General features: G+C 45.2%; 1 protein-coding gene across 2 annotated transcripts; it reads left to right on the top strand.

Moving 5' to 3' along the window:
- The first annotated feature begins 895 nt into the window (after positions 1-895).
- Positions 896-23,858, top strand: LOC109880860 (sarcalumenin). 2 transcript variants are annotated; one of them, XM_031833274.1, is made up of 10 exons: positions 896-985; positions 13,038-14,030; positions 15,954-16,043; positions 16,887-16,982; positions 17,758-17,874; positions 20,168-20,401; positions 20,703-20,824; positions 21,165-21,392; positions 21,886-22,092; positions 22,858-23,858. In XM_031833274.1, exons 1-10 carry the CDS (start codon positions 925-927, stop codon positions 23,122-23,124), a joined length of 2,415 nt encoding a protein of 804 aa, XP_031689134.1. In that variant the 5' UTR covers positions 896-924; the 3' UTR covers positions 23,125-23,858. The 2 variants fall into 2 exon arrangements, with proteins under 2 accessions (XP_031689134.1, XP_031689128.1); XM_031833268.1 differs by having other exon boundaries at positions 13,038-14,240.
- The last annotated feature ends 521 nt before the right edge of the window (positions 23,859-24,379 follow it).

The raw sequence follows: 24,379 nt of genomic DNA, 5'->3' as shown, positions 1-24,379 counted from the left end.
TTTCCTTTCCCAAAATACATTATTTATATCATTTCATTATGTCAGTCTGTTGTGCTTTCGAATCCAAATAGAAGTGCACAGACTGAGCAGTGTTGCCTCTGTATGAACAGCTAATCAAATCTCAAATGGAAACATTTTCTATACTATAACTCGTTTTTTTATATGGGGAAGTTGATATCTTTGTTTTTTGAATCTGTATCCGACTCTGTCTCGTCCTAACCTATTTAACCTTACTTCCTGAAACTAGATTAACCCTACTCCTGGAGCAAAAATGACTTTCAGATTCTCTGTTGAGTCAGCTTTTTAGTCCAGCAGTAGGCTCTTAATTAAGGTCCGGCAAACCGTCCCTATGGTGACTAGTGACCAATACGAACGGGATACACTCTTTTCACGGCACTTTTCCCTAACCTTTTTCCAAACCTTGACCTCAGTTTCCTAACCTGCTATGTTAATTATCCTAACCATCAGTGTAAGTTGCCAGGTCGCAATTGTAAATGAGATCTTGTTCTCAAATGGCCTATCAGGTTAAATTAAGGTGAAATAAAAAAATATATAAAGTTCTCCTAACCTGCTACGAAAAAGTCATTTCAGTATCGAGGTGGCGTGAAAAGAGGGTCTCCCAATACGAACAGTGAAACTTCCTGACATCTTTCCCTGTCTGTTCTCTCCCCTTATAGAACCAGGGCAACTGCTTTGACACAAAATGGCAGGCGTGGATGCAGTTGCTGCTGTGTGACATTATGTTACCCATTAGCCAGCCAGCCAGCCACCCAGGCCTCTCTACTTAGACACGGAATGGCTGATGTGGGTGTAGTTGCTGCCTGTGACATTACCAGGCCCCTCCTTCCTTGGCACGCCCTTTGACCTTTCTCCAGAGGGGTATATATAACTGCTGGTAGAAGGGGGAGGCCCCTGGCAGCCAAAATGAAGCCTCTACAGGTCTCTGTGTCCTGCTTGCTCTCCCTGCTTGTCCTGGTCGCTGCAGGTAAGATTACATACAATAAGATTAGAAGAAGAAAACAAATTAGTCCGTGAAGTTTTTATTACTGTAGATGGGCATGTTCCTCTGCTCAGAAAGAGGGCAAGGGGGACATATGAAAGTCAGATTCTTTGCATGAATGGAAATAGCAATGGCTGCAGTGCAGACCATATACGAGGGTTTGTGATAAAAGGGTATGAAAGGCTGATCATGAGAACCGGGTCATGGAGATGTAGCAATACAACTTTGTCCTGACACGGTGTCATAGAGGCTGCAGGTCGGAAAGTATTCAGACCCCTTGACTTTTTCCCCATTTTGATACGTTACAGCCTAATTATAAAATGGAATACAGTACATTTACAAAAAATGCTCAGCAATCTACACACAATACTCCATAACGACAAAGCGATAATAGGTAACATTGTTTTTGTGCGAATGTATGAAAAACCTTATTTACATAAGTGTTCAGACCATTTGTTTTGAGACTCGAAATTGAGCTCAGGTGTATCCTGATTCCATTGATCATCCTTGAGATGTGTCTACAACTTGATTGGAGTCCACCTGTGGTAAATTCAATTGATTGGACATGATTTGGAAAGGCACACACCTGTCTATATAAGGTCCCACAGTTGACAGTGCATGTCAGAGCAAAAACCAAGCACTGAGGTTAATGGAATTGTCCATAGATCTCAGAGACAAGATTGTGTCGAGGCACAGATCTGGGGAAGGGTACTTATTCAATGGAAGAAGTTTGGAACCACCAAGACTCTTCCTAGAGCTGGCCGCCCAGCCAAACTGTGCAATCGGGGGAGAAGGGTCTTGGTCAGGGAGGTGACCAAGAACCCAAAGGTCACTCTGACAGAGAGCTCCAGAGTTCCTCTGTGGAGATGGGAGAACCATCCAGAAGGACAACCATCTTCACAGCACTCCACCAATCAGGCCTTTATGGTCGAGTGGCCAGATGGAAGCCACTCCTTAGTAAAAGGCACATGACAGCCAGCTTGGAGTTTGCCAAAGGGCACGTAAAGACTCTCCGACTATGAGAACCAAGATTCTCTGGTCTGATGAAACCAAGATTGAACTCTTTGGCCTGAATGCCAAGAGTCACGTCTGGAGGAAACCTGGCACCATCCCTATGGAGGTGGTGGCAGCCTCATGCTGTGGGGATGTTTGTTTTGGCAGGGACCTGGAGACTAGTCAGGATCGAGGCAAAGATGAATTGTGCAAAGTACAAAGAGATCCTTGATGAAAGCCTGCTCCAGAGCACTCAGGACCTCAGACTGGGGTGAAGGTTCACCTTCCAACAGGACAATGATCCTAAGCACACAGGCCAAGACAATGCAGGAGTAGCTTTGGGACAAGTCTCTGAATGTTCTTGAGTGGCCCAGCCAGAGCCCAGACTTGAACCCGATCTAACATCTTTGGAGAGACCTGAAAATGGCTGTGCAGCGACGCTCCCAATCCAACCTGACAGAGCTTGAGAGGATCTGCAGAGGAGAATGGGAGACACTCCCCAAATACAGGTGTGACAAGCTTGTAGCATCATGCCCAAGAAGACTCAAGGCTGTAATCGCTGTCAAAGGTGCTTCAACAAAGTACTGAGTAAAAGGTCTGAATACTTATGTACAGTGCCTTGCGAAAGTATTCGGCCCCCTTGAACTTTGCGACCTTTTGCCACATTTCAGGCTTCAAACATAAAGATATAAAACTGTATTTTTTTGTGAAGAATCAACAACAAGTGGGACACAATCATGAAGTGGAACGACGTTTATTGGATATTTCAAACCTTTTTAACAAATCAAAAACTGAAAAATTGGGCGTGCAAAAAAATTCAGCCCCCTTAAGTTAAGACTTTGTAGCGCCACCTTTTGCTGCGATTACAGCTGTAAGTCGCTTGGGGTATGTCTCTATCAGTTTTGCACATCGAGAGACTGACATTTTTTCCCATTCCTCCTTGCAAAACAGCTCGAGCTCAGTGAGGTTGGATGGAGAGCATTTGTGAACAGCAGTTTTCAGTTCTTTCCACAGATTCTCGATTGGATTCAGGTCTGGACTTTGACTTGGCCATTCTAACACCTGGATATGTTTATTTTTGAACCATTCCATTGTAGATTTTGCTTTATGTTTTGGATCATTGTCTTGTTGGAAGACAAATCTCCGTCCCAGTCTCAGGTCTTTTGCAGACTCCATCAGGTTTTCTTCCAGAATGGTCCTGTATTTGGCTCCATCCATCTTCCCATCAATTTTAACCATCTTCCCTGTCCCTGCTGAAGAAAAGCAGGCCCAAACCATGATGCTGCCACCACCATGTTTGACAGTGGGGATGGTGTGTTCAGCTGTGTTGCTTTTACGCCAAACATAACGTTTTGCATTGTTGCCAAAAAGTTCAATTTTGGTTTCATCTGACCAGAGCACCTTCTTCCACATGTTTGGTGTGTCTCCCAGGTGGCTTGTGGCAAACTTTAAACGACACTTTTTATGGATATCTTTAAGAAATGGCTTTCTTCTTGCCACTCTTCCATAAAGGCCAGATTTGTGCAATATACGACTGATTGTTGTCCTATGGACAGAGTCTCCCACCTCAGCTGTAGATCTCTGCAGTTCATCCAGAGTGATCATGGGCCTCTTGGCTGCATCTCTGATCAGTCTTCTCCTTGTATGAGCTGAAAGTTTAGAGGGACGGCCAGGTCTTGGTAGATTTGCAGTGGTCTGATACTCCTTCCATTTCAATATTATCGCTTGCACAGTGCTCCTTGGGATGTTTAAAGCTTGGGAAATCTTTTTGTATCCAAATCCGGCTTAAACTTCTTCACAACAGTATCTCGGACCTGCCTGGTGTGTTCCTTGTTCTTCATGATGCTCTCTGCACTTTTAACGGACCTCTGAGACTATCACAGTGCAGGTGCATTTATACTGAGACTTGATTACACACAGGTGGATTGTATTTATCATCATTAGTCATTTCGGTCAACATTGGATCATTCAGAGATCCTCACTGAACTTCTGGAGAGAGTTTGCTGCACTGAAAGTAAAGGGGCTGAATAATTTTGCACGCCCAATCTTTCTGTTTTTGATTTGTTAAAAAAGTTTGAAATATCCAATAAATGTCGTTCCACTTCATGATTGTGTCCCACTTGTTGTTGATTCTTCACAAAAAAATACAGTTTTATATATTTATGTTTGAAGCCTGAAATGTGGCAAAAGGTCGCAAAGTTCAAGGGGGCCGAATACTTTCGCAAGGCACTGTAAATGTGATATTTACGGTTTTTATTTTAATTATTTAGCAAAATGTCTAAAAACCTGTTTTTGCTTTGTCATTATGGGGTATTGTGTGTAGATTGATGAGAAACACATACAGTGGGGCAAAAAAGTATTTAGTCAGCCACCAATTGTGCAAGTTCTCCCACTTAAAAATATGAGAGAGGCCTGTAATTTTCATCATAGGTACACTTCAACTATGACAGACAAAATGAGAAGAAAAAAAATCCAGAAAATCACATTGTAGGATTTTTAATGAATTTATTTGCAAATTATGGTGGAAAATAAGTATTTGGTCAATAACAAAAGTTTATCTCAATACTTTGTTATATACCCTTTGTTGGCAATGACAGAGGTCAAATGTTTTCTGTAAGTCTTCACAAGGTTTTCACACACTGTTGCTGGTATTTTGGCCCATTCCTCCATGCAGATCTCCTCCAGAGCAGTGATGTTTTGGGGCTGTTGCTGGGCAACACAGACTTTCAACTCCCTCCAAAGATTTTCTATGGGGTTGAGATCTGGAGACTGGCTAGGCCACTCCAGGACCTTGAAATGCTTCTTACGAAGCCACTCCTTCGTTGCCCGGGCGGTGTGTTTGGGATCATTGCCATGCTAAAAGACCCAGCCACGTTTCATCTTCAATGCCCTTGCTGATGGAAGGAGGTTTTCACTCAAAATCTCACGATACATTGCCCCATTCATTCTTTCCTTTACACGGATCAGTCGTCCTGGTCCCTTTGCAGAAAAACAGCCCCAAAGCATGATGTTTCCACCCCTATGCTTCACAGTAGGTATGGCGTTTTTTGGATGCAACTCAGCATTCTTTGTCCTCTAAACACGACGAGTTGAGTTTTTACCAAAAAGTTCTATTTTGGTTTCATCTGACCATATGACATTCTCCCAATCTTCTTCTGGATCATCCAAATGCTCTCTAACAAACTTCAGACGGGCCTGGACATGTACTGGCTTAAGCAGGGGGACACGTCTGGCACTGCAGGATTTGAGTCCCTGGCAGCATAGTGTGTTACTGATGGTAGGCTTTGTTACTTTGGTCCCAGCTCTCTGCAGGTCATTCACTAGGTCCCCCCGTGTGGTTCTGGGATGTTTGCTCACCGTTCTTGTGATCATTTTGACCCCACGGGGTGAGATCTTGCGTGGAGCCCCAGATCGAGGGAGATTATCAGTGGTCTTGTATGTCTTCCATTTCCTAATAATTGCTCCCACAGTTGATTTCTTCAAACCAAGCTGCTTACCTATTGCAGATTCAGTCTTCCCAGCCTGGTGCAGGTCTACAATTTGGTTTCTGGTGTCCTTTGGCAGCTCTTTGGTCTTGGCCATAGTGGAGTTTGGAGTGTGACTGTTTGAGGTTGTGGACAGGTGTCTTTTATACTGATAACAAGTTCAAACAGGTGCCATTAATACAGGTAATGAGTGGAGGACAGAGGAGCCTCTTAAAGAAGAAGTTACAGGTCTGTGAGAGCCAGAAATCTTGCTTGTTTGTAGGTGACCAAATACTTATTTTCCACCATAATTTGCAAATAAATTCATAAAAAATCCTACAAAGTGATTTCCTGGATTTTTTTCTCATTTTGTCTGTCATAGTTGAAGTGTACCTACGATGAAAATTACACTTTTTTGCCCCACTGTATATTTAATCTATTATAGAACAAGGCTGTAACCTAACAAAATGTGGAAAAAGTCAAGGGGTCTGAATATTTTCCGATGGCACTGTATGTAATGTATGCTTTAGGGATGGAGGAAGAACGAGGAAGAGACAGAGGATGACATTTCTGTCAGTGTGCGCTGAATGAATGAATGACTGACTGAATGAATGATAAGTGAGAAGTTGAATGCTGCTTGTGCATATAATGCTGATATATAATACAGTATGTGTCCAGTACTTCTGTCACACACATCTCCTGGTAATGACTGGAGCAGAATAAGTGGAATGGTATCAAATACATCAAACACATGGTTTCCAGGTGTTCCATGCCATTCCGATATGAGCCGTCCTCCCCGAGCAGCCTCCTGTGCCACACCTATGCTAGTACATCAGAAGGGTGTGTTGGCTGTGGGTGGAAATGTCAGTGTTGCTGAGCAGTGACACCAGTGTGTGTGTGTGTGTGTGTGGGGTGGGGGGGGGGTGGGGGGGGGGGGGTGGGGGGGGGGTACCCTTGCCTGTCCTTGCTGTCATTTAATCCCTGTACCTTCCAGGCCTCTGTAGTTAGTCAGGTGGCTGGAGCCTTAGTGAGTCTGCTGCTGTCACCAGTCACCATACAAACACCACAGAGACTTATAGGCACACCCACTGCCAGTGTGGGTCTGTTTGCACCCTTACTACATACACAGTACGCAGGCACACACACACAGACACACACACACACGCACACACACACACACACACACACACACACACACACACACACACACACACACACACACACACACACACACACACACACACACAGACACAGACACAGACACAGACACAGACACAGACACAGACACAGACACACACACATACACACACACACACGCGCACCCACACAGTCTGCAATTAGGGTTCCTTGGGATTTGATCAAAGACTATGTACAATGTAGTCCATTCATTTGATATTCTAAATGCAAAAGCCATTTCTCTGTAGTTCTGCAAACCTATTTGTGTCTACATAGCAAGATAAACTGCAGCTATAGCTAGACAGTAGTCCACGTGTAGGGAAAGCCCCCAGTGCTAGGGAAAGCCCCCACACACACATGCTGGGACAAAGTGGATGCTATAGGACAGACTACAGCAGTGTTCAGTAGCAGCCTGTCTGTTGGACAGTACACACTGATAATGGCTGTCCCTATATGGATGCCGCGATGGAAATCCATAATGATAGTGATAGAGCTACAGCCCCCTAGAACAGGGTTTTCCAAACTCAGTCCAGGGGCCCACATTGGGTACAAGTTTTGTTTCTTTACCCCAGCACTACACAGCTGATTCCAATAATCAAGGCTTGATGATGAGTTGGTTATCTGAATCAGCAGTGTAGTGCTGGGGGAAACCACAACATGCCCCCAGGGGGGGCCCCAGGACCCAGTTTGGGAAACCCTGCCCGTTGCTGTGCCTATGTACAATAAGGCTGTCGTCAAGGCCGGTGACAATCAGTGACAATCGTCAGGGAAGGACAACGTCACTCCTGTGGAATATAGCAGTGGAATAATCCCTCCCTGCCTTCCATTCTATCTGACTCATTGTAGATCTATTCATATCCCTGATTGAGACCAGTAGGACCCAGGCACCATGCCCCAGGCACCTGTCCCACTCCATCCTCACTTTGATGTATTCTGCCTGGGTACTCACACTGCCAGGGCAGTCTGGTGACCCACCAGGACCAGGTTCACTGTCCGGTGTTACATAACTGTGTAATAACAGCATTTCAATGCAGCAGCCTATTCGTGCTGTAGTTGTTTGATTGCTAGAACAATCTTGACAAGCCCCCCTTTCTCTCTCTCTCTCCCCCTTCTCTCTCTCTCCCCCTTTCTCTCTCTCTCTCCCCCTTTCTCTCTCTCTCTCCCCTTTCTCTCTCTCTCTCGCTCTCTCTTTCACTGCTGTTGAACTTTTATAGTGATCATTATCTAAGCTTAGGGGAAAAACCCCAGCGATCATTCCCATATGGAGTCTCTTCATTCTCCTGCACCTCCATCCCTCTTTCCATCCCTCCATCTCCCTAACTATGTTAACTCTAATTCAATAAGCTACTTGGCTGCTACTAACTACCAAATACGATCCTGTGGAATGCCTGTATCAACAAACACATTTTTATTTTTCTGACAACGGGATCAACATTTCGATATAAGTCAAAATGTTGTTATTTCCTTTCCTCATTGTGATTGATATTTGGTCGGTTTTAAGTCATGACTGTCTCGACTATTTCTATTTCTATTGCTTAGCTCCATTTCTTACCACAGAATCTTCATTAAATGATTATAGTGGCCCTTAAAGGGCAAAGCAGTTCAAAAATATATATGAAGTCAACATAAACAAACAATCTGTCACTTGTTAATGAGTGACCCTGAGTGACCCTGTTACCATGCTGGTAACCTGACAACGTTACGCCATTAGAATTCTTGCCGTCTGTACACACGTTCATGTAACTGTGCAGACGACTGACGACGCTGTCGCACTATGTCCATGGATCCCATCCAACCCGGCAGGGCGGCACTGAGCACTTCATTTGGCTCCTCTGTATTTCCAATCACATTGCCTTCCAAGTTCCTGTCTCTCTCTCTCTCTCACACACACACACACACACACACACACACACACACACACACACACACACACACACACACACACACACACACACACACACACACACACACACACACACACCCTTTACCCATCCACCCACCTTCAGCACATACATATTCTCTCTCTCTCTCTCTCTCTCTCTCTCTCTCTCACACACACACACACACACACACACACACCATCTTGTTGGTTTTATTTAATTAGGGACACCCAGGGTACACTTAAGTCGGTGGGAGACTGTTTGTGATCGGGGGTCAGCGAGCCAAATGCTATATTGAATGCCAGGGGTGAGAGAGAAACACCTCTCAGGTTATTTTTATAACCCATTACCGCCCCCTGTCTGTGGCAGACTGGTGCTGCAGGACAAATATGCTGTAGGAACACATACATAAATAAATGTGTAACTTAGCAGATGCTTTTTTAATGTTACTTGCGCTACACTCTTGCCGAATAGGACACTGCTTACCGATCGGATAGATCAGTGATGCCCTCTCCTTGTCCGGGGAGATCTGTGATCAGAGCCCTGGAAATCCATGTGCTTTCAGGCTTTGCCGGAGTGTGACTGAGCATCCTATTCCCTATTTAGTGCACTACTTTTGACCAGGGCACATATGTAGGGAATAGGGTGCCATTTGGTACACAGACGGTGGCTTTTTACATCCCCGTTTTTGAAGTAATGCTATCTGACTGACGCCGAGGATGAGGTGCTGATGGTTTGTAACGAATACCTAGCATCTGTCACAGGCCACGTGAGCAAAGCCTGGACGTCCGAGGATAACACATGCCGCGAATAATTACACGAGTAGAAGGACTGAAAAAACATTACTTCAGAATACGGACGGTATCCTCTGTCTGCTTTCAGCAGCTAGATGAGTTCAGGTCAACAGGAAACTGTAACGGAGGGGTAATTTCTTCAGCTAAAAGGCCTATAAGACTCTATATCAGTCAGGTTACAAAACCATGCCTGGAACCCGAAGACTCTTGTTAGCTCCCCTAGCTAATGCCTAGGCTTTAGCTCACAGGGCTAATACAGACTTGTGGCCTTTAGAAGACCCAGGCCTGAAGCTATAGAGCTCCGAAATATCTTTATTTACAGTTGCCATGGCAAAACATACAGAGGCACCCTCCTTCCATGTTACATAAACTACCTAAACAGTTAAGTGGGGATGCCATGGACCTAAAGGACCACAAAGGAACATACATCGTCACACATGTCCCCAACTGGCTAAATACCAACCTGTGAGGTCTTAGCAGGCCTGTTAGGACGGTCTGTAGTGGGATGTGTAGTGAGGCACAGTGGGAGACAAATGATGGTGTTTTACGGCCTCTGTGTGTACGTCTGCAGGTTCATGTTTCAAGGCAGCAGCATGGATCAGGTTGTATCCATGGCATGGACAGCTGCAGTGTGATTCTCACCTTCAATGGCTGACAAGAGTTGGCTGAGAAGAGCTGCATTGCTCACAGCTAGCGCCAACAGGCTAATTGCTAGCAAACGGCTAACATGGCACATTGCCCATTGCTATCATCAAGCGGCTAATTGCTAAGCTAAAGGCTAATGTAGTTGTATGGTGATGATGACTCAGGTGTTTAGGTGTGATTCTCAGCTGTGCTGTGTGATTCTCTATTCTTCTGAGAAGAGGTGGCACATCTTGTTGACCAATGCTAGCAGCTACTGACTAATCGCTAAGCTATAGGTTAACCTATGGTGGCATAGGGGTTTGTGACTGTGTATGCTAATGTATACACATACCAACGCACATGATTGATTTGATCTATCCTCAACTCAGACAGGAATAATGACGCTCGCGTCTTCTACCGGCCCAATGTCAATGTTAAATGTGGATGTGAAAAATGCACCACAAGTCCTTTGACCTAAGAGCCTCAGACTCAAGATAAGTCGCATCTGACTCAACACACGCATTGATCAAATGGGTCAGGGCGGAAAGCTTAGCACCCGTGTGACTGTCCATGACCGTCCATGGTACACACATGGGACTCTCTGTGCTCTCTGTGTTCTCTATGGGCTTCCTATTCTGGCTCTGATTCACAAGTAAACAATTTACTGCTCATGATCGGTCGATCATCACCTCCTGTGTGTGTGTGTGTGTGGGAGTGAGTGAGTGAGCTATGCCCATTCATCACCTCCTCTGGTCATTGTCAGCATTATAACCCACCAATATTACATTCCTAGTGAGTACACACTGTCATGTGTATGTGCAACAACCTGGGGTTGTAACTCGGGTCTCCTAATTATTCTGTGTCAGAGGTTACTTACTATCCATGGCTACATATACATTACTGTCGCTAGCTCAGATTTCACCGTCTACAAACATGCAGTCTAAGCTACTCCAGGTTATGCTATATAAACAGGGGTACAATAGGGAGAGAATGTGTAGGAACAGAGTTCCCATCATTTTGACACGTTATAAGATGACTTCCTGACACAGGGTTTGTTGTCGGAGTCTGTCTCTACAGGGTTGTCTTTACCCAGGTCTGCTCCCCTCAAATAGTCTAAGCAGGCCTAAGCATCTCCATTCAAGGAGCTGAAATCTGAGTGTAGCAATCTGAGAGGCTGTTGAGTATTCATTCTGCTCTTGGCTTTACACACTGCCACACACCAAGTCTGTTCTGGACAGACAGTCACACACCAAGTCTGTTCTGGACACACAGTCACACACCAAGTCTGTTCTGGACAGACAGCCACACACCAAGTCTGTTCTGGACACACAGTCACACACCAAGTCTGTTCTGGACACACAGTCAGACACCAAGTCTGTTCTGGACACATAGTCACACACCAAGTCTGTTCTGGACACACAGTCACACACCAAGTCGGTTCTGGACACACAGTCACACACCAAGTCTGTTCTGGACAGACAGTCACACACCAAGTCTGTTCTGGACAGACAGTCACACACCAAGTCTGTTCTGGACACACAGTCACACACCAAGTCTGTTCTGGACACACAGTCACACACCAAGTCTGTTCTGGACACACAGTCACACACCAAGTCTGTTCTGGACACACAGTCACACACCAAGTCTGTTCTGGACAGACAGGCGTTGATGCAGGAAAATAAAGAGCGGCTGTGAAAGTGTCCAGTGTGATGAATAAGGTCTATTTTGGATAAAGAGAGCAATTGGGTTTATCTGTAATGTCTGTATGTCTGTACATGTAAGTTGATCCAGTAAGATGTTTGGATGCGTCTGTGCTTTACAAGAAGATTAAAGGAGTAGTCCACTACAAAGCTATATTTGGGGATTTTCTTCATTATTCCACTGTTGATGAAGTTCAAAATCAAGTTCAAAATATCGGACATTCAAAAAGCAAATTGTAACTTGCCACATCATCATGAGGATTATAAATCCTTTAATGTGGCTCCTTGTGTGTCAAATCAATACAGGAGTGTTAGAGGTCTCCAATTGTATTCATTGAACTGGAACTTTTAGAAAGTTATAGAAATCAAACCATGATCAGAAACAGAGAGGCTGTTGTCTTTTCCTTTTTCCTCTTTCTTTAAAAACAACATTATTTATAGATTTCAGATATAACAATATCCCTCCCTCCCTCCCTCCCTCCCTCCCTCCCTCCCTCCCTCCCTCCCTCCCTCCCTCCCTCCCTCCCTCCCTCCCTCCCTCCCTCCCTCCCTCCCTCCCTCCCTCCCTCCCTCTCTCTCTCCCCCCCTCCCTCCCTCCCTCTCTCCCCCCTCCCTCCCTCCCTCCCTCACCCTCCCTCCCTCCCTCCCTCCCTCCCTCCCTCCCTCCCTCCCTCCCTCCCTCCCTCCCTCCCTCCCTCCCTCCCTCCCTCCCTCCCTCCCTCCCTCCCTCCCTCCCTCTCTCCCCCCCTCCCTCCCTCCCTCCCTCCCTCCCTCTCTCCCCCCTCCCTCCCTCCCTCCCTCCCTCTCCCTCAGTGACCGGGTTGGGGCTAACAGTTGTATTACACATATGTGAGAATGCCTCAAAAATGTGGTCCCAGAGGCCTCAAATATTGGCATGACCAAAACATGTGTCCCTCAGTCGCTGGACTCTGGTGGCATCTCAAACATTTGAGGTCAACATTTGAGTATATTTTTGCTGTCATTTGAGTAATGGAGACTCTGAACTCTGAACTGAATGAGCCCATTCCTTATGCAAAATGATGATGTGTGGATACGCTCAATACTTTATATCATCTGGTAGCTCGCCGCCTATTTTTTATTTTTTTAACTAGGCAAGTCAGTTAAGAACACATTCTTATTTTCAATGACGGCCTAGGAACAGTGGGTTAACTGCCTTGTTCAGGGGCAGAACGACAGATTTTTACTTTGTCAGCTCGGTGTTGCAACCTTTCAGTTACTAGTCCAACACTCTAACTACTAGCATACCTGCCACCCCCTATATCTTGCTCGCTGTTGTCTTTTCTAACATGGCCGTTCAGTGATTACCAGACCTAAACCCTTCACTCTCTTTATACTGACATCTTTATCATTAACAGACTCGCCTGTCTCTCTCTCTGTCTCTGCAGACCTAGTGGTGGAGGCCTCCAGCCCCGATGAGCTGCATCTCCACGTGCCGCTCTCCTGTGACCTCTCCTGTGACTCCACAGATGACCATGGAGGACAAATCTCCTCCAACGACACCCCGGCCCCAGGCTCCGTGTGTCAGTCCTGTAACCCCCCTCGAAGCCTTGCTACACCGTCCAAAGAGGAGCCCCTAGCCTCCACAGAGGAGGTCCCCATGGAGAGGTTGGCTAGCGAAGAGGAACACCTAGCCTCCACAGAGGAGGTCCCCATGGAGAGGTTGGCGAGCGAGGAGGCTGCATCTGAGGAGGTGATAGCTGAGGAGGAATCTGTGGAGTCTGCAGAGACTTCAGAGGAGGTCCAAGCATCAGAGGAGAGGGTGGAGGAAGCTGCCTCGTCTGAGGAGGAAGAACTGGAGGAAGCTGCCTCGTCTGAAGAAGAAGTAGTGGAGGAAGCTCCCTCGTCTGAAGAAGAGGTTATAGAGGAGGTTGAGGCAGAACATGAAGCTGAGGAAGAAGAGGTTGTAGAGGAAGAGGAAGCAGTTAAGGAAGCGGTGGGCATGGAGGAGGAAGTGGATGTAGTTGAAGAGGAAGTAGAGGAAACAATAGAAGAACCTGCAGTAGAGGAACCTGTTGTTGAGGAGGTAACGACTGAGGAGGTTGCCGAGGAGGAGGCAGTAGAGGAAGCAGTAGAGGGGGCAGTAGAGGGGGCAGTAGAGGAGGCAGTAGAGGAGGCAGTAGAGGATTCAGTAGAGGATTCAGTAGAGGAGGCAGTAGAGGAAGAAGTAGAGGAAGAAGTAGTATTAGTGGCTGAACCTGTGGTGGAACCCAAGCTGGTTGAATCCGAGCCAGAACCTGCGGTGGAACCTGAAGTGGTTGAACCCGAGCCAGAGGCGGTGGTCAAGGAGGTGGCTCCAGAACCAGAGCCTGTTGTAGAGGAATCTGCTCCGGAACCCACTCCGGAACCTGCGGAAGCCGCTCCAGAACCTGTAGAAGCAGGTGAGGTGGTTGTGGAGGCAGTGAAGGAGGACGAGCTGGTGGAGGAGGTGGCAGCTGTTTTGGAGGAGGTACATGTTTTTGAGGAGGAAGCGGTGGTGGAAGAGGAGGCTCCTGTTGTTGTTAAGGAGGAGGCGACTGTTGTTGAGGAGGCGCCTGTTGAGGATGTGACAGTGGAGGATGCACCAGCAAAGGCAGAAGCACCAGTAAAAGGTATAGAGTACTGCGTTATTAGAATTTATCATTTGAACGAGAAAAACGTTATTGTCCAAACAATTTGGAAACAAACTTGTTTGTTTATATCAATGTGTCGATATTTATTCTTTCTATACTAAATGTGATTGCTCAGGCTAAAAGTACCTCTGGCGAGCACTTTTAAGTTACATATTGTAGAGATGGGGTTACAGGATTATGTCATATCTCCCCACTTTCTTCTTCACAGTGCTTTGAATACACTTCAGTCGGCTCTTAGGAGCCAACTGTCAACTTTACAGTGTCAACTCAAGTGTATTCAAAGCCATGATGAGCGAGTGCTACTGTAATCAGGAGACTCCTCTCTGCCATTTGGTGCTGTAGTGTTGACACCAGCTATAAAAGACATAGGATCTGGTCTGGCTCTTACATTATCTTTAAACTCTCTCTCATTCTCTCTCTCTCCTCTCTCTAACCACTTTCCCTCCCTCCTTTTCTCCTCCCTCCTCTCCTCCCTCCCTCCATCCCTTCCTCTTTCCCTGGCCCGTGCCATGCCCCAGAACCTGATATGTGTGGCTAAAGGTGGCATCAGGAATAACCCCTAGCTGAGCCCGAAATAAACAGGACAGACATAGAGGGAGGAAGGGAAGAGATAGATAGATGGGCAGATGGACACTGATATAACAACATGGACGGATGGCTACAGAGCCACACAACAGATGCTGTGGTCAGTCAGTGTTCTGTTGTCATGGCAGGAAGTCAATTGGTGTCATGTTCAGGGGAGATCAAAGGTGAAATGTTCAGATAGAAATGTAATGAATAGAGCTCACATGATTCCCAGTTCTACATGGCAGACAGTTAAATATGTTCTAACATTACATTTCTTTCTGAATGTTCAGAAACGTTTAGGTAGAAATGTAATGAATAGAGCTCACACGATTCCCAGTCCTAGATGACAGACAATCACATCTGTTCCTGTAAAGTTGCAGATATAAATGTAATGAATAGAGCTGACAGGATTCCCCTATTCTACATGACAGACAAGCATGTACGCACACTGTACTGCGTATTACAAGCATACACTGAGTATACAAAACATTAAGAACACCTGCTCTTTCCATGACATAACTGACCAGGTGAAAGCTATGATCCCTCATTTATGTCACTTTTTAAATACGCTTAAATCTGTGTAGACGAAGGGGAGGAGACAGGTTAAAGGAGGACTTTTAAGCCTTGAGACAATTGAGACATGGATTGTGTATGTGTGCCATTCAGATGGTTTATGGGTGCGTCAAAAGATTTAAGTGCCTTTGAACGGGGTATGGTAGTAGGTGTCAGGCGCACAGGTTTGAGTCAAGAACTACAACGATTCTGGGTTTTTCACACTCAACAGTTTCCTGTGTGTATCAAGAATGGTCCACCACCCGAAGGACATCCAGCCAACGTGACAAAACTGTGGGAAGCATTGGAGTCAACATGGGCCAGCATCCCTGTGGAATGCTTTCAACACCATGTAGAGTCCATGCTCGATGAGGTCAAAAGGGGGATGGGGGGTGCAACTTAATATTAGGAAGGTGTTCCTAATGTTTTGTATACTCAATGTACATCATCATGATAATGCAGGGGAAATTCTACTTCCTGAGTCAGGGATATGGATATGTCAAGTTTGGATTCAACCTTGGTCTGATGACCTCATAATTGAGTTGACTGACAGGCTTTTCCTCCAATCGGCAGTGGGTGAGGAGGCAGCAAAGCTCAGAGACTGCTCCCACATCGATGAGATGCTCCGATTGGTTTCTGCCGAATCCTCGCCTGAGTTCTCTGGTAAGGAGCAAACAAGTTACAAGTAAGGCCCTGAGTTTTTCTCAATTCATCATTCCTCAATTCCTTCCATTTTGATCTCACCACCTCCTCACTCGTATTGGAGGAGAAGGTCCAAGGGGAGGGACCTTAGACTTTCTTCTCCATTGTGTATTGAGAAGCAGGCAAAGAGAGGATGCAAGGAATCTATAAAAGATTCATTGTGAAAAATACCCAGATTTTTTGGGGGACCACATGAGCTGACCAGGAAAAACTCTGTGTTTATATGTGAACAGGAGGGATTGAGAAATCTACTGTGCCTTTTCTGCTAAAATTACTGTGGAAATTGTTTCAAGGTGTGGAATGGATGTTAGTGTGTGTGTGAGTGTGTGTGCATGGCTGTGTGTGTGCGTGTGTGTGCCTTCCATTATATTACCATGACTACCATGATCATGAGTCAGGTTAGTTCATTCATGGTGCCTTCCGTTATATTACCATGACTACCATGACCATGAGTCAGGTTAGTTAATTCATGGTGCCTTCCATTATATTACCATGACTACCATGACAATGAGTCAGGTTAGTTCATTCATGGTGCATCCATTACAATACAATGACTACCATGACCATGCAAAATGTATTGTCTCCTCTCTTCTCTCCCACCCTGCTCTCTTCATCTGCTACTTCTGCCTCTCTCCACCTCTATCATCTTCTCTTCATCCCTCTTCTCTTCTATCTCCCTCTGTCCTCTTCTCCTCTTCTCTTCTCTCCCCCTCATCCTCTCCTCTCCTCCTCTCTCCCCCTCAATCCTCTCATCCCTCTTTCTTCTCTTCCTCTCTCCCCTCGTCATCACTCTCTCCTCTCCAGCTGCTATGAAGAAGCTGCAGCACATCTACCACTCAGCCATCAAGCCCATGGAGACGGCCTACAAGTACAATGAGCTCAGAGCTCACGAGGTCACAGGTAGCCTGTCCAACCACTTAGCATTAGCCTTGAGCCATTAGCTATTAGCATTTTTAATCGGTTTTATACTGACCTGTTGTCTTAGCGTATTAGCCTTTAGCCTGGTTAGCATTGTTTAGATTTGTTTATTAGTATTAGCATATTAGCCTTTAGCCATTAGCTATTAAACTTCTGTTCATTACCAACCTGTTACACAAAGAACAACAAAATGCTATATTTCCCCTGAAAAAACAGACAAGCATAAGTCTAGTTACCAACAGTCCTTGTAGACATTGTCATTAGCAATGGGGTTCCCAAGGCAAATGGGCAATACTATACACAGTTGTGTGCCAGCTTAGTCTAAATTCTCAGGGTGCCTTTGCCTGAAGAAACTGGAAAATCAACGAATTAACTGCATATACACCTGCCAGTAATCGAGTGTACACAGGAGCTTTCCAGAAAGTGGCTTTGTATGCCTCAGCATATATATACAGCTTTGTGTGGGTGACCAGGCCTCACTTAACCCAGGCTTGTTAGAGCTTGAGGGCTCAATCCATAGTACCATGATGTATGCAATGAACGCCCCCTTGTGGGACAAAGTGTACCATTGACAAAGTCTACAAAGTGACCCCCCTTCTCTCTCTCTCGCTTTCTCTCTCTCGCTATCTCTCTCTCGCTATCTCTCTCTCTCTTTCTCTCTCTTTCTCTCTATCTCTCTCTCTCTCTCTTTCTCTCTCTCTCTCACTATCTCTCTCTCTCTTTCTCTCTCTCACTATCTCTCTCTCTCTCTCTCTAGATGGAGAGATCACCTCCAAGCCCATGGTACTGTTCCTGGGACCCTGGTCTGTAGGCAAATCCTCCATGATCAACTACCTGCTGGGCGTGCACGGTACCCCACAACAACTTTACACAGGTAAGAGCATCTGTCACATAGCTTGGGCCTGGAGTTTCACCAGACGAACTCCTGACCAACACTCTACTCTGATAATCAGTCAATCAATCAAATGTATTTCTAAAGCCCTCATGGCACCCCTTACCAGTCTACACCCCTTACCAGTCTGCACCCCTTACCAGTCTGCACCCCTTACCAGTCTGCACCCCTTACCAGTCTACACCGCAGACAAGGTTTTCCACTTTATCATTCACTCTATTCCACATCTTGTCTATCTACTACTGATCTGTCATCTATTGCACCCTTCCCAGTCCACTTCTCTCCGGAATACAAACATGCCTCAATGCAACTGCTTCCTTTTCTGAGTAAACTATTTGGATAGCTGCCCTCTATTTCTGAAACTATCTGCCACCATTGTCGCAACCCCTATTACCAGCCTGTTCAACCTCTCTTTCATCTCGTCTGAGATCCCCAAGGATTGGAAAGCTGCCGCTGTCATCCCCCTCTTCAAAGGGGGAGACACCCTGGACCCAAACTGTTACAGACCTATATCCATCCTGCCCTGCCTATCTAAGGTCTTCGAAAGCCAAGTCAACAAACAGGTCACTGACCATCTCGAATCCCACCGTACCTTCTCCGCTGTGCAATCTGGTTTCCGAGCCGGTCATGGGTGCACCTCAGCCACACTCAAGGTACTAAACGACATCATAACCGCCATCGATAAAAGACAGTACTGTGCAGCCGTCTTCATCGACCTTGCCAAGGCTTTCGACTCTGTCAATCACCATATTCTTATCGGCAGACTCAGTAGCCTCGGTTTTTCGGATGACTGCCTTGCCTGGTTCACCAATTACTTTGCAGACAGAGTTCAGTGTGTCAAATCGGAGGGCATGCTGTCCGGTCCTCTGGCAGTCTCTATGGGGGTGCCACAGGGTTCAATTCTCAGGCCGACTCTTTTCTCTGTGTATATCAATGATGGTGCTCTTGCCAGACGACACCATTCTATATACTTTCGGCCCGTCTTTGGACACTGTGCTATCTAACCTCCAAACAAGCTTCAATGCCATACAACACTCCTTCCGTGGCCTCCAACTGCTCTTAAACGCTAGTAAAACCAAATGCATGCTTTTCAACCGGTCGCTGCCTGCACCTGCATGCCCGACTAGCATCACCACCCTGGATGGTTCCGACCTAGAATATGTGGACGTCTATAAGTACCTAGGTGTCTGGCTAGACTGCAAACTCTCCTTCCAGACTCATATCAAACATCTCCAATCGAAAATCAAATCAAGAGTCGGCTTTCTATTCCGCAACAAAGCCTCCTTCACTCAAGCCGCCAAGCTTACCCTAGTAAAACTGACTATCCTACCGATCCTCGACTTCGGCGATGTCATCTACAAAATGGCTTCCAACACTCTACTCAGCAAACTGGATGCAGTCTATCACAGTGCCATCCGTTTTGTCACTAAAGCACCTTATACCACCCACCACTGCGACTTGTATGCTCTAGTCGGCTGGCCCTCGCTACATATTCGTCGCCAGACCCACTGGCTCCAGGTCATCTACAAGTCTATGCTAGGTAAAGCTCCGCCTTATCTCAGCTCACTGGTCACGATGGCAACACCCATCCGTAGCACGCGCTCCAGCAGGTGTATCTCACTGATCATCCCTAAAGCCAACACCTCATTTGGCCGCCTTTCGTTCCAGTACTCTGCTGCCTGTGACTGGAACGAATTGCAAAAATCGCTGAAGTTGGAGACTTTCATCTCCCTCACCAACTTCAAACATCAGCTATCTGAGCAGCTAACCGATCGCTGCAGCTGTACATAGACTATTGGTAAATAGCCCACCCTTTTCACCTACCTCATCCCCATACTGTTTTTATTTATTTACTTTTCTGCTCTTCTGCACACCAATATCTCTACCTGTACATGACCATCTGATCTTTTATCACTCCAGTGTTAATCTGCAAAATTGTAATTATTTGCCTACCTCCTCATGCCTTTTGCACACATTGTATATAGACCCCCCCTTTGTTTTCTACTGTGTTATTGACTTGTTAATTGTTTACTCCATGTGTAACTCTTTGTTGTATGCTCACACTGCTATGCTTTATCTTGGCCAGGTCGCAGTTGCAAATGAGAACTTGTTCTCAACTAGCCTACCTGGTTAAATAAAGGTGAAATAAAAAAATAAAAATATTAATCTCTCTCTTACACATTCTAACCACCCTCTCTTCCTCCTTATCTCCCCCCTCTTCCTCTCTTCCTCCCTCCCACCTCTCCCCCTCTTCCTCGCTCCCACTCTCTCCCAGGTGCTGAGCCCACTACATCTGAGTACACAGTGGTGATGCACGGTGACAAGTTCCGCTCGGTGGAGGGCATCGTGATGGCAGCCGACAGCTCCAGGTCCTTCTCCCCTCTGGAGAAGTTTGGCCAGGGGTTCCTGGAGAGGCTGGTGGGGATTGAGATGCCCCATAAACTGCTGGAGAGAGTCACCCTGGTGGACACGCCTGGGATTATTGAGAACCGCAAGCAGCAGGAGAGAGGTGGGGAGTAGAACACACACACACTAACCTCTCATATACAGCCATGTGTATTAGATCAAGTACACTCTTTAGATATTTGTTACATGCTGTGAAGTGACAATCACAAGCAGCAGGAGAGAGGTGGGAGAACAGACAGAGATTCATTAACAGTCACACTCATGCACACCGAATGGTAACACACTGCATGCAACACACACACCTACAAATTCACAGAAATGGAATGCTGAAAAGACTTAACTCACTGTATACTACCACACCTTTGAGTAAAACAGCCTCTGATTGGTCGTCCTTCCCCATCCAGGCTACCCCTATAGCGAGGTGTGTCAGTGGTTCATTGACCGTGCTGACCTCATCTTCCTGATGTTTGACCCCACCAAGTTGGATGTGGGCGGGGAGCTGGCGACACTGTTCAAACAGATGAAGGTAAAGAAGTGTAAAGCATAGAAATTGAATTACTAGAACGGAAGTGTTGGGTGGACCGGCAGCCATATTGAGTGTACCAATAGGAGTAAAGCAGGAAGCAAAAGTAGTAAGTTCAGCATGAACATTTTTGCTTTATCAAAAGTCAACTCAACTGAAATTACAAAAGAGTAGATTCCTTTCTCATTCTAGTAATTATATGTCTATGCTGCAAAGCAAAGTGCCTTCGATTGCCCAATATACAGTCAGTCTTGGCCTAGCACTTTAATAACACTTAATAACCTTTCTAAACTCTGTTTTCTTCATTCATTCATTGATCCATCCATGAATTCATTCATTCTAGGGCCGAGAGTCCCAGATCCGCATCATCCTGAACAAGGCAGACAGCCTGTCCTCCCAGGACCTGATGCGTGTCTACGGCGCCCTGTTTTGGTCCATGGCTCCTCTCATCAACGCCACAGAGCCTCCCCGGGTCTACGTCAGCTCCTTCTGGCCCACAGAATACGCAGCCGACACCAGCCGAGAGCTCTTCATACGGGAGGAGATCTCACTGCTCGAAGACCTCAACCAGGTGAAGCTCAACCACCTACAGACATTACAGAATACACACAAACACATTACACGCACACACCAGCCCATGGCTTTTCATATGGGAGGAGACCTTGCTGCTCGAGAAGCTACCATCTCCTGCCGTTGTGCACTTGAGAAAAGCACCTAAAATCTGTGACAATGGTGAACGTGCATAAAGATGTCAGAATTCAGATGTGATGTCATTGTTTAGCACTATCCACTGAGTTATGAAACTATGACGCGTATATGGTTCAATGTGCCAGTAAATCAGCACAATCTACTTTTTTTTTGGTTTTTCAAAGTCCCGGGCGTCTTCAAGCTAAAATTGGAATCATGTATACTGTGCTAATGACCATGCAAACAAAAGAGTCATGGAGAGTGATGTACAATTCGGCGAACTTAGCAAAACGAGGCATTTGTGATAAGTGCATGGGGGACGCCATCTTTATTCACCTCTGCTGTTGACAATAATCTCCTTGTTCTTCTATCTTCAGGTCATTGAGAACCAGCTGGAGAACAAGATAGCCTTCATCCGCCAGCACGCCATCCGGGTCAGGATCCACGCCCTGCTGGTAGATCGCTACCTCCATACATACCACGAGAAGCTGGGCTGGTTCAGCGACCCCGACGAGGTGTTCAGGGACATCGTCTCAGACCCTGACAAGTTCTACATCTTCAAGTCCATCCTGGCCAAGACCAATGTAAGTGAGAGAGTGTGTGTAGGGAGGGGGTGTAGGTGTCATGGATTGTGTGTGTAATGTGTGTATGGAATATGTATATAACGTGTGTTTAAGGTGTGCGAAGTGTGTGTATAATGTGTATGTAATGTGCACAATGTGTATATAATGTGTGTATTAAATGTGTGTGAGTAATGTGCATATAACATGTCTTTAATGTGTGTGTGTGTGTGTGTGTGTATATAATGTGTGTATAACTACCATATATATATTGTGTGTATATAATGTGTGTATAACTACCATATATATATATTGTGTGTATATAATGTGTGTATAACTACCATATATATATATATATTGTGTGTATATAATGTGTGTATAACTACCATATATATATATTGTGTGTATATAATGTGTGTATAACTACCATATATATATATTGTGTGTATATAATGTGTGTATAACTACCATATATATATATATTGTGTGTGTGTGTGTGTATATAATGTGTGTATAACTACCATATATATATAATGTGTGTATAACATGTCTATAATGTGTGTGTGTGTATATAATGTGTGTATAACATGTCTATAATGTGTGTGTGTGTGTGTGTATATAATGTGTGTGTATAACTACCATATATATATATTGTGTGTATAACATGTATATAATGTGTGTATAACTACCATATATATATAATGTGTGTATATAATGTGTGTATAACTACCATATATATATATTGTGTGTATAGCATGTATAGAACTTGTGTGTTCTCCCTTTCTACAGGTGAGCAAGTTCGACCTGCCAGACAAAGAGGCCTACCAGGACTTCTTTGGCATCAACCCTCCATCAGGCTTTAAGCAGCTGTCCTCCCTCTGTTCCTGGTCGACAGGCTGTCTGATTGACAAGATAGAGAAAGCTATCACTGTGGAGCTCCCTTCCCTACTGATTAGCCTGGGAAAGAAAGACAGTCCACCCCCAGCCAAGGCCGCCCCAGCCGCTCCACCCCCACTTCCTGAGACAAAACCCAAGAACCGCTGGCGAAAGGATTGAGGAGGAGAGATGAAGAGAGGGATGAATGGAGAGAAGAGGACGGAAGGAAGAAAAAAAGGAGGGAGGCCGAAGCCAGAGGCTGTACTGCGGTGACTGGACACGGGGAAGAGAGGAGAGAGGGATGGGGTGGAGGATAGGAAATATGTACAGCTGGGGAAAAAGGGGGATTGAAGCCACATGAAGCGAATGGGAACCTTCCAGGCCCATTAGAAGTAATCCAACAAGAAAAAAAACGGAAACAGGTTTTTTAACTATTTAAATCAGAGACTCTTATCTTCCTCAGTGTTATTATTTAACTCCGAACGAAAACAGGGAAATATAAACAAGAGTTTGTTTTATTTCTGTTTGTTTGCCAGTTTGTTTATTTTAGTTATTCAAGTTTTTCTCTTCTTCTTCATCCGTAGACAAGAAGGAAAAATACCAGCGATCAGTAACAGCATAATATTCTATTGTCTTTATTGTCATTTCAAAAGGGTCTGGATTTCTGTGCTCCTTACCAGCAGTCAGTTACAGCATTCTTCTATGGTATTGTATTGTATTTTATTGTCATTTCTAAACGACAGCTTCGTTGTCAGTGCAGTATGTCATTGCTGTGTAAGAACGCATTTGTACATTGATGCCAGTTAAATGGGCCGTAGCCTTCTCTTCCTGTTGTTATGGCTTTGCCTCAATATGCTGCATGTCAAAGTCGCATTAAAGTTGTATTTTATCCTTGTAGCTTCAGATCCCATTGACGACCCAGATTCTTGTGTCAATTCTTTAGAGAGAAAAGGGAGGGAGAAAGAAAGACAAAAAATAGACCCAATATATGTTTGATCCAATAAGGGTAGGGCCTACATTCTGAAGGGAACGTCCTGTCCCCAGCAATAATGTAAAATTGATATGCTTCTTACTTTGTGAAGAAGGAGTGTTAGCCAGGCCAAACACACAGAGTGGTTTTAAACCATTTTAACACACACACACACACACCCATCACTGCAAGGTTCCACATCTGTCTGAGACACAGAAACCAGATGTACATAATATTAGGTATTTAATCATTATGTTTGGTTCAACCTACACCTTTACAATAAAAGTAATCTAAATCATAAATAAATAAATAAAAAGTCATCTAGATCATCAATAGGATTTTAACCTTACAAATGCTTTTTCTCCAGTAGCTGAGAATGTTTCATATGAGTTGATGGATCAACTGTTCAAAATTGGGAGCCAAATGTTTGATTACTGCACCAAAGTCGTGAATAAATGGAATTAG

Source organism: Oncorhynchus kisutch, linkage group LG1 (genome assembly GCF_002021735.2).
Source record: "Oncorhynchus kisutch isolate 150728-3 linkage group LG1, Okis_V2, whole genome shotgun sequence".
Classification (NCBI taxonomy): domain Eukaryota; kingdom Metazoa; phylum Chordata; class Actinopteri; order Salmoniformes; family Salmonidae; genus Oncorhynchus; species Oncorhynchus kisutch.
The sequence above is the reverse complement of the archived record's forward strand: the minus strand, read 5'-3'. Positions and strand labels throughout refer to the sequence as shown.

Excerpts from the sequence above, each read along its gene's own strand:
- LOC109880860 (XM_031833268.1), top strand. The coding sequence starts at position 925 with ATGAAGCCTCTACAGGTCTCTGTGTCCTGCTTGCTCTCCCTGCTTGTC. Across the intron at positions 14,241-15,953 it reads GGCAGAAGCACCAGTAAAAG|TGGGTGAGGAGGCAGCAAAG; the intron begins GTATAGAGTACT and ends TCCAATCGGCAG. Across the intron at positions 16,983-17,757 it reads CAGAGCTCACGAGGTCACAG|ATGGAGAGATCACCTCCAAG; the intron begins GTAGCCTGTCCA and ends CTCTCTCTCTAG.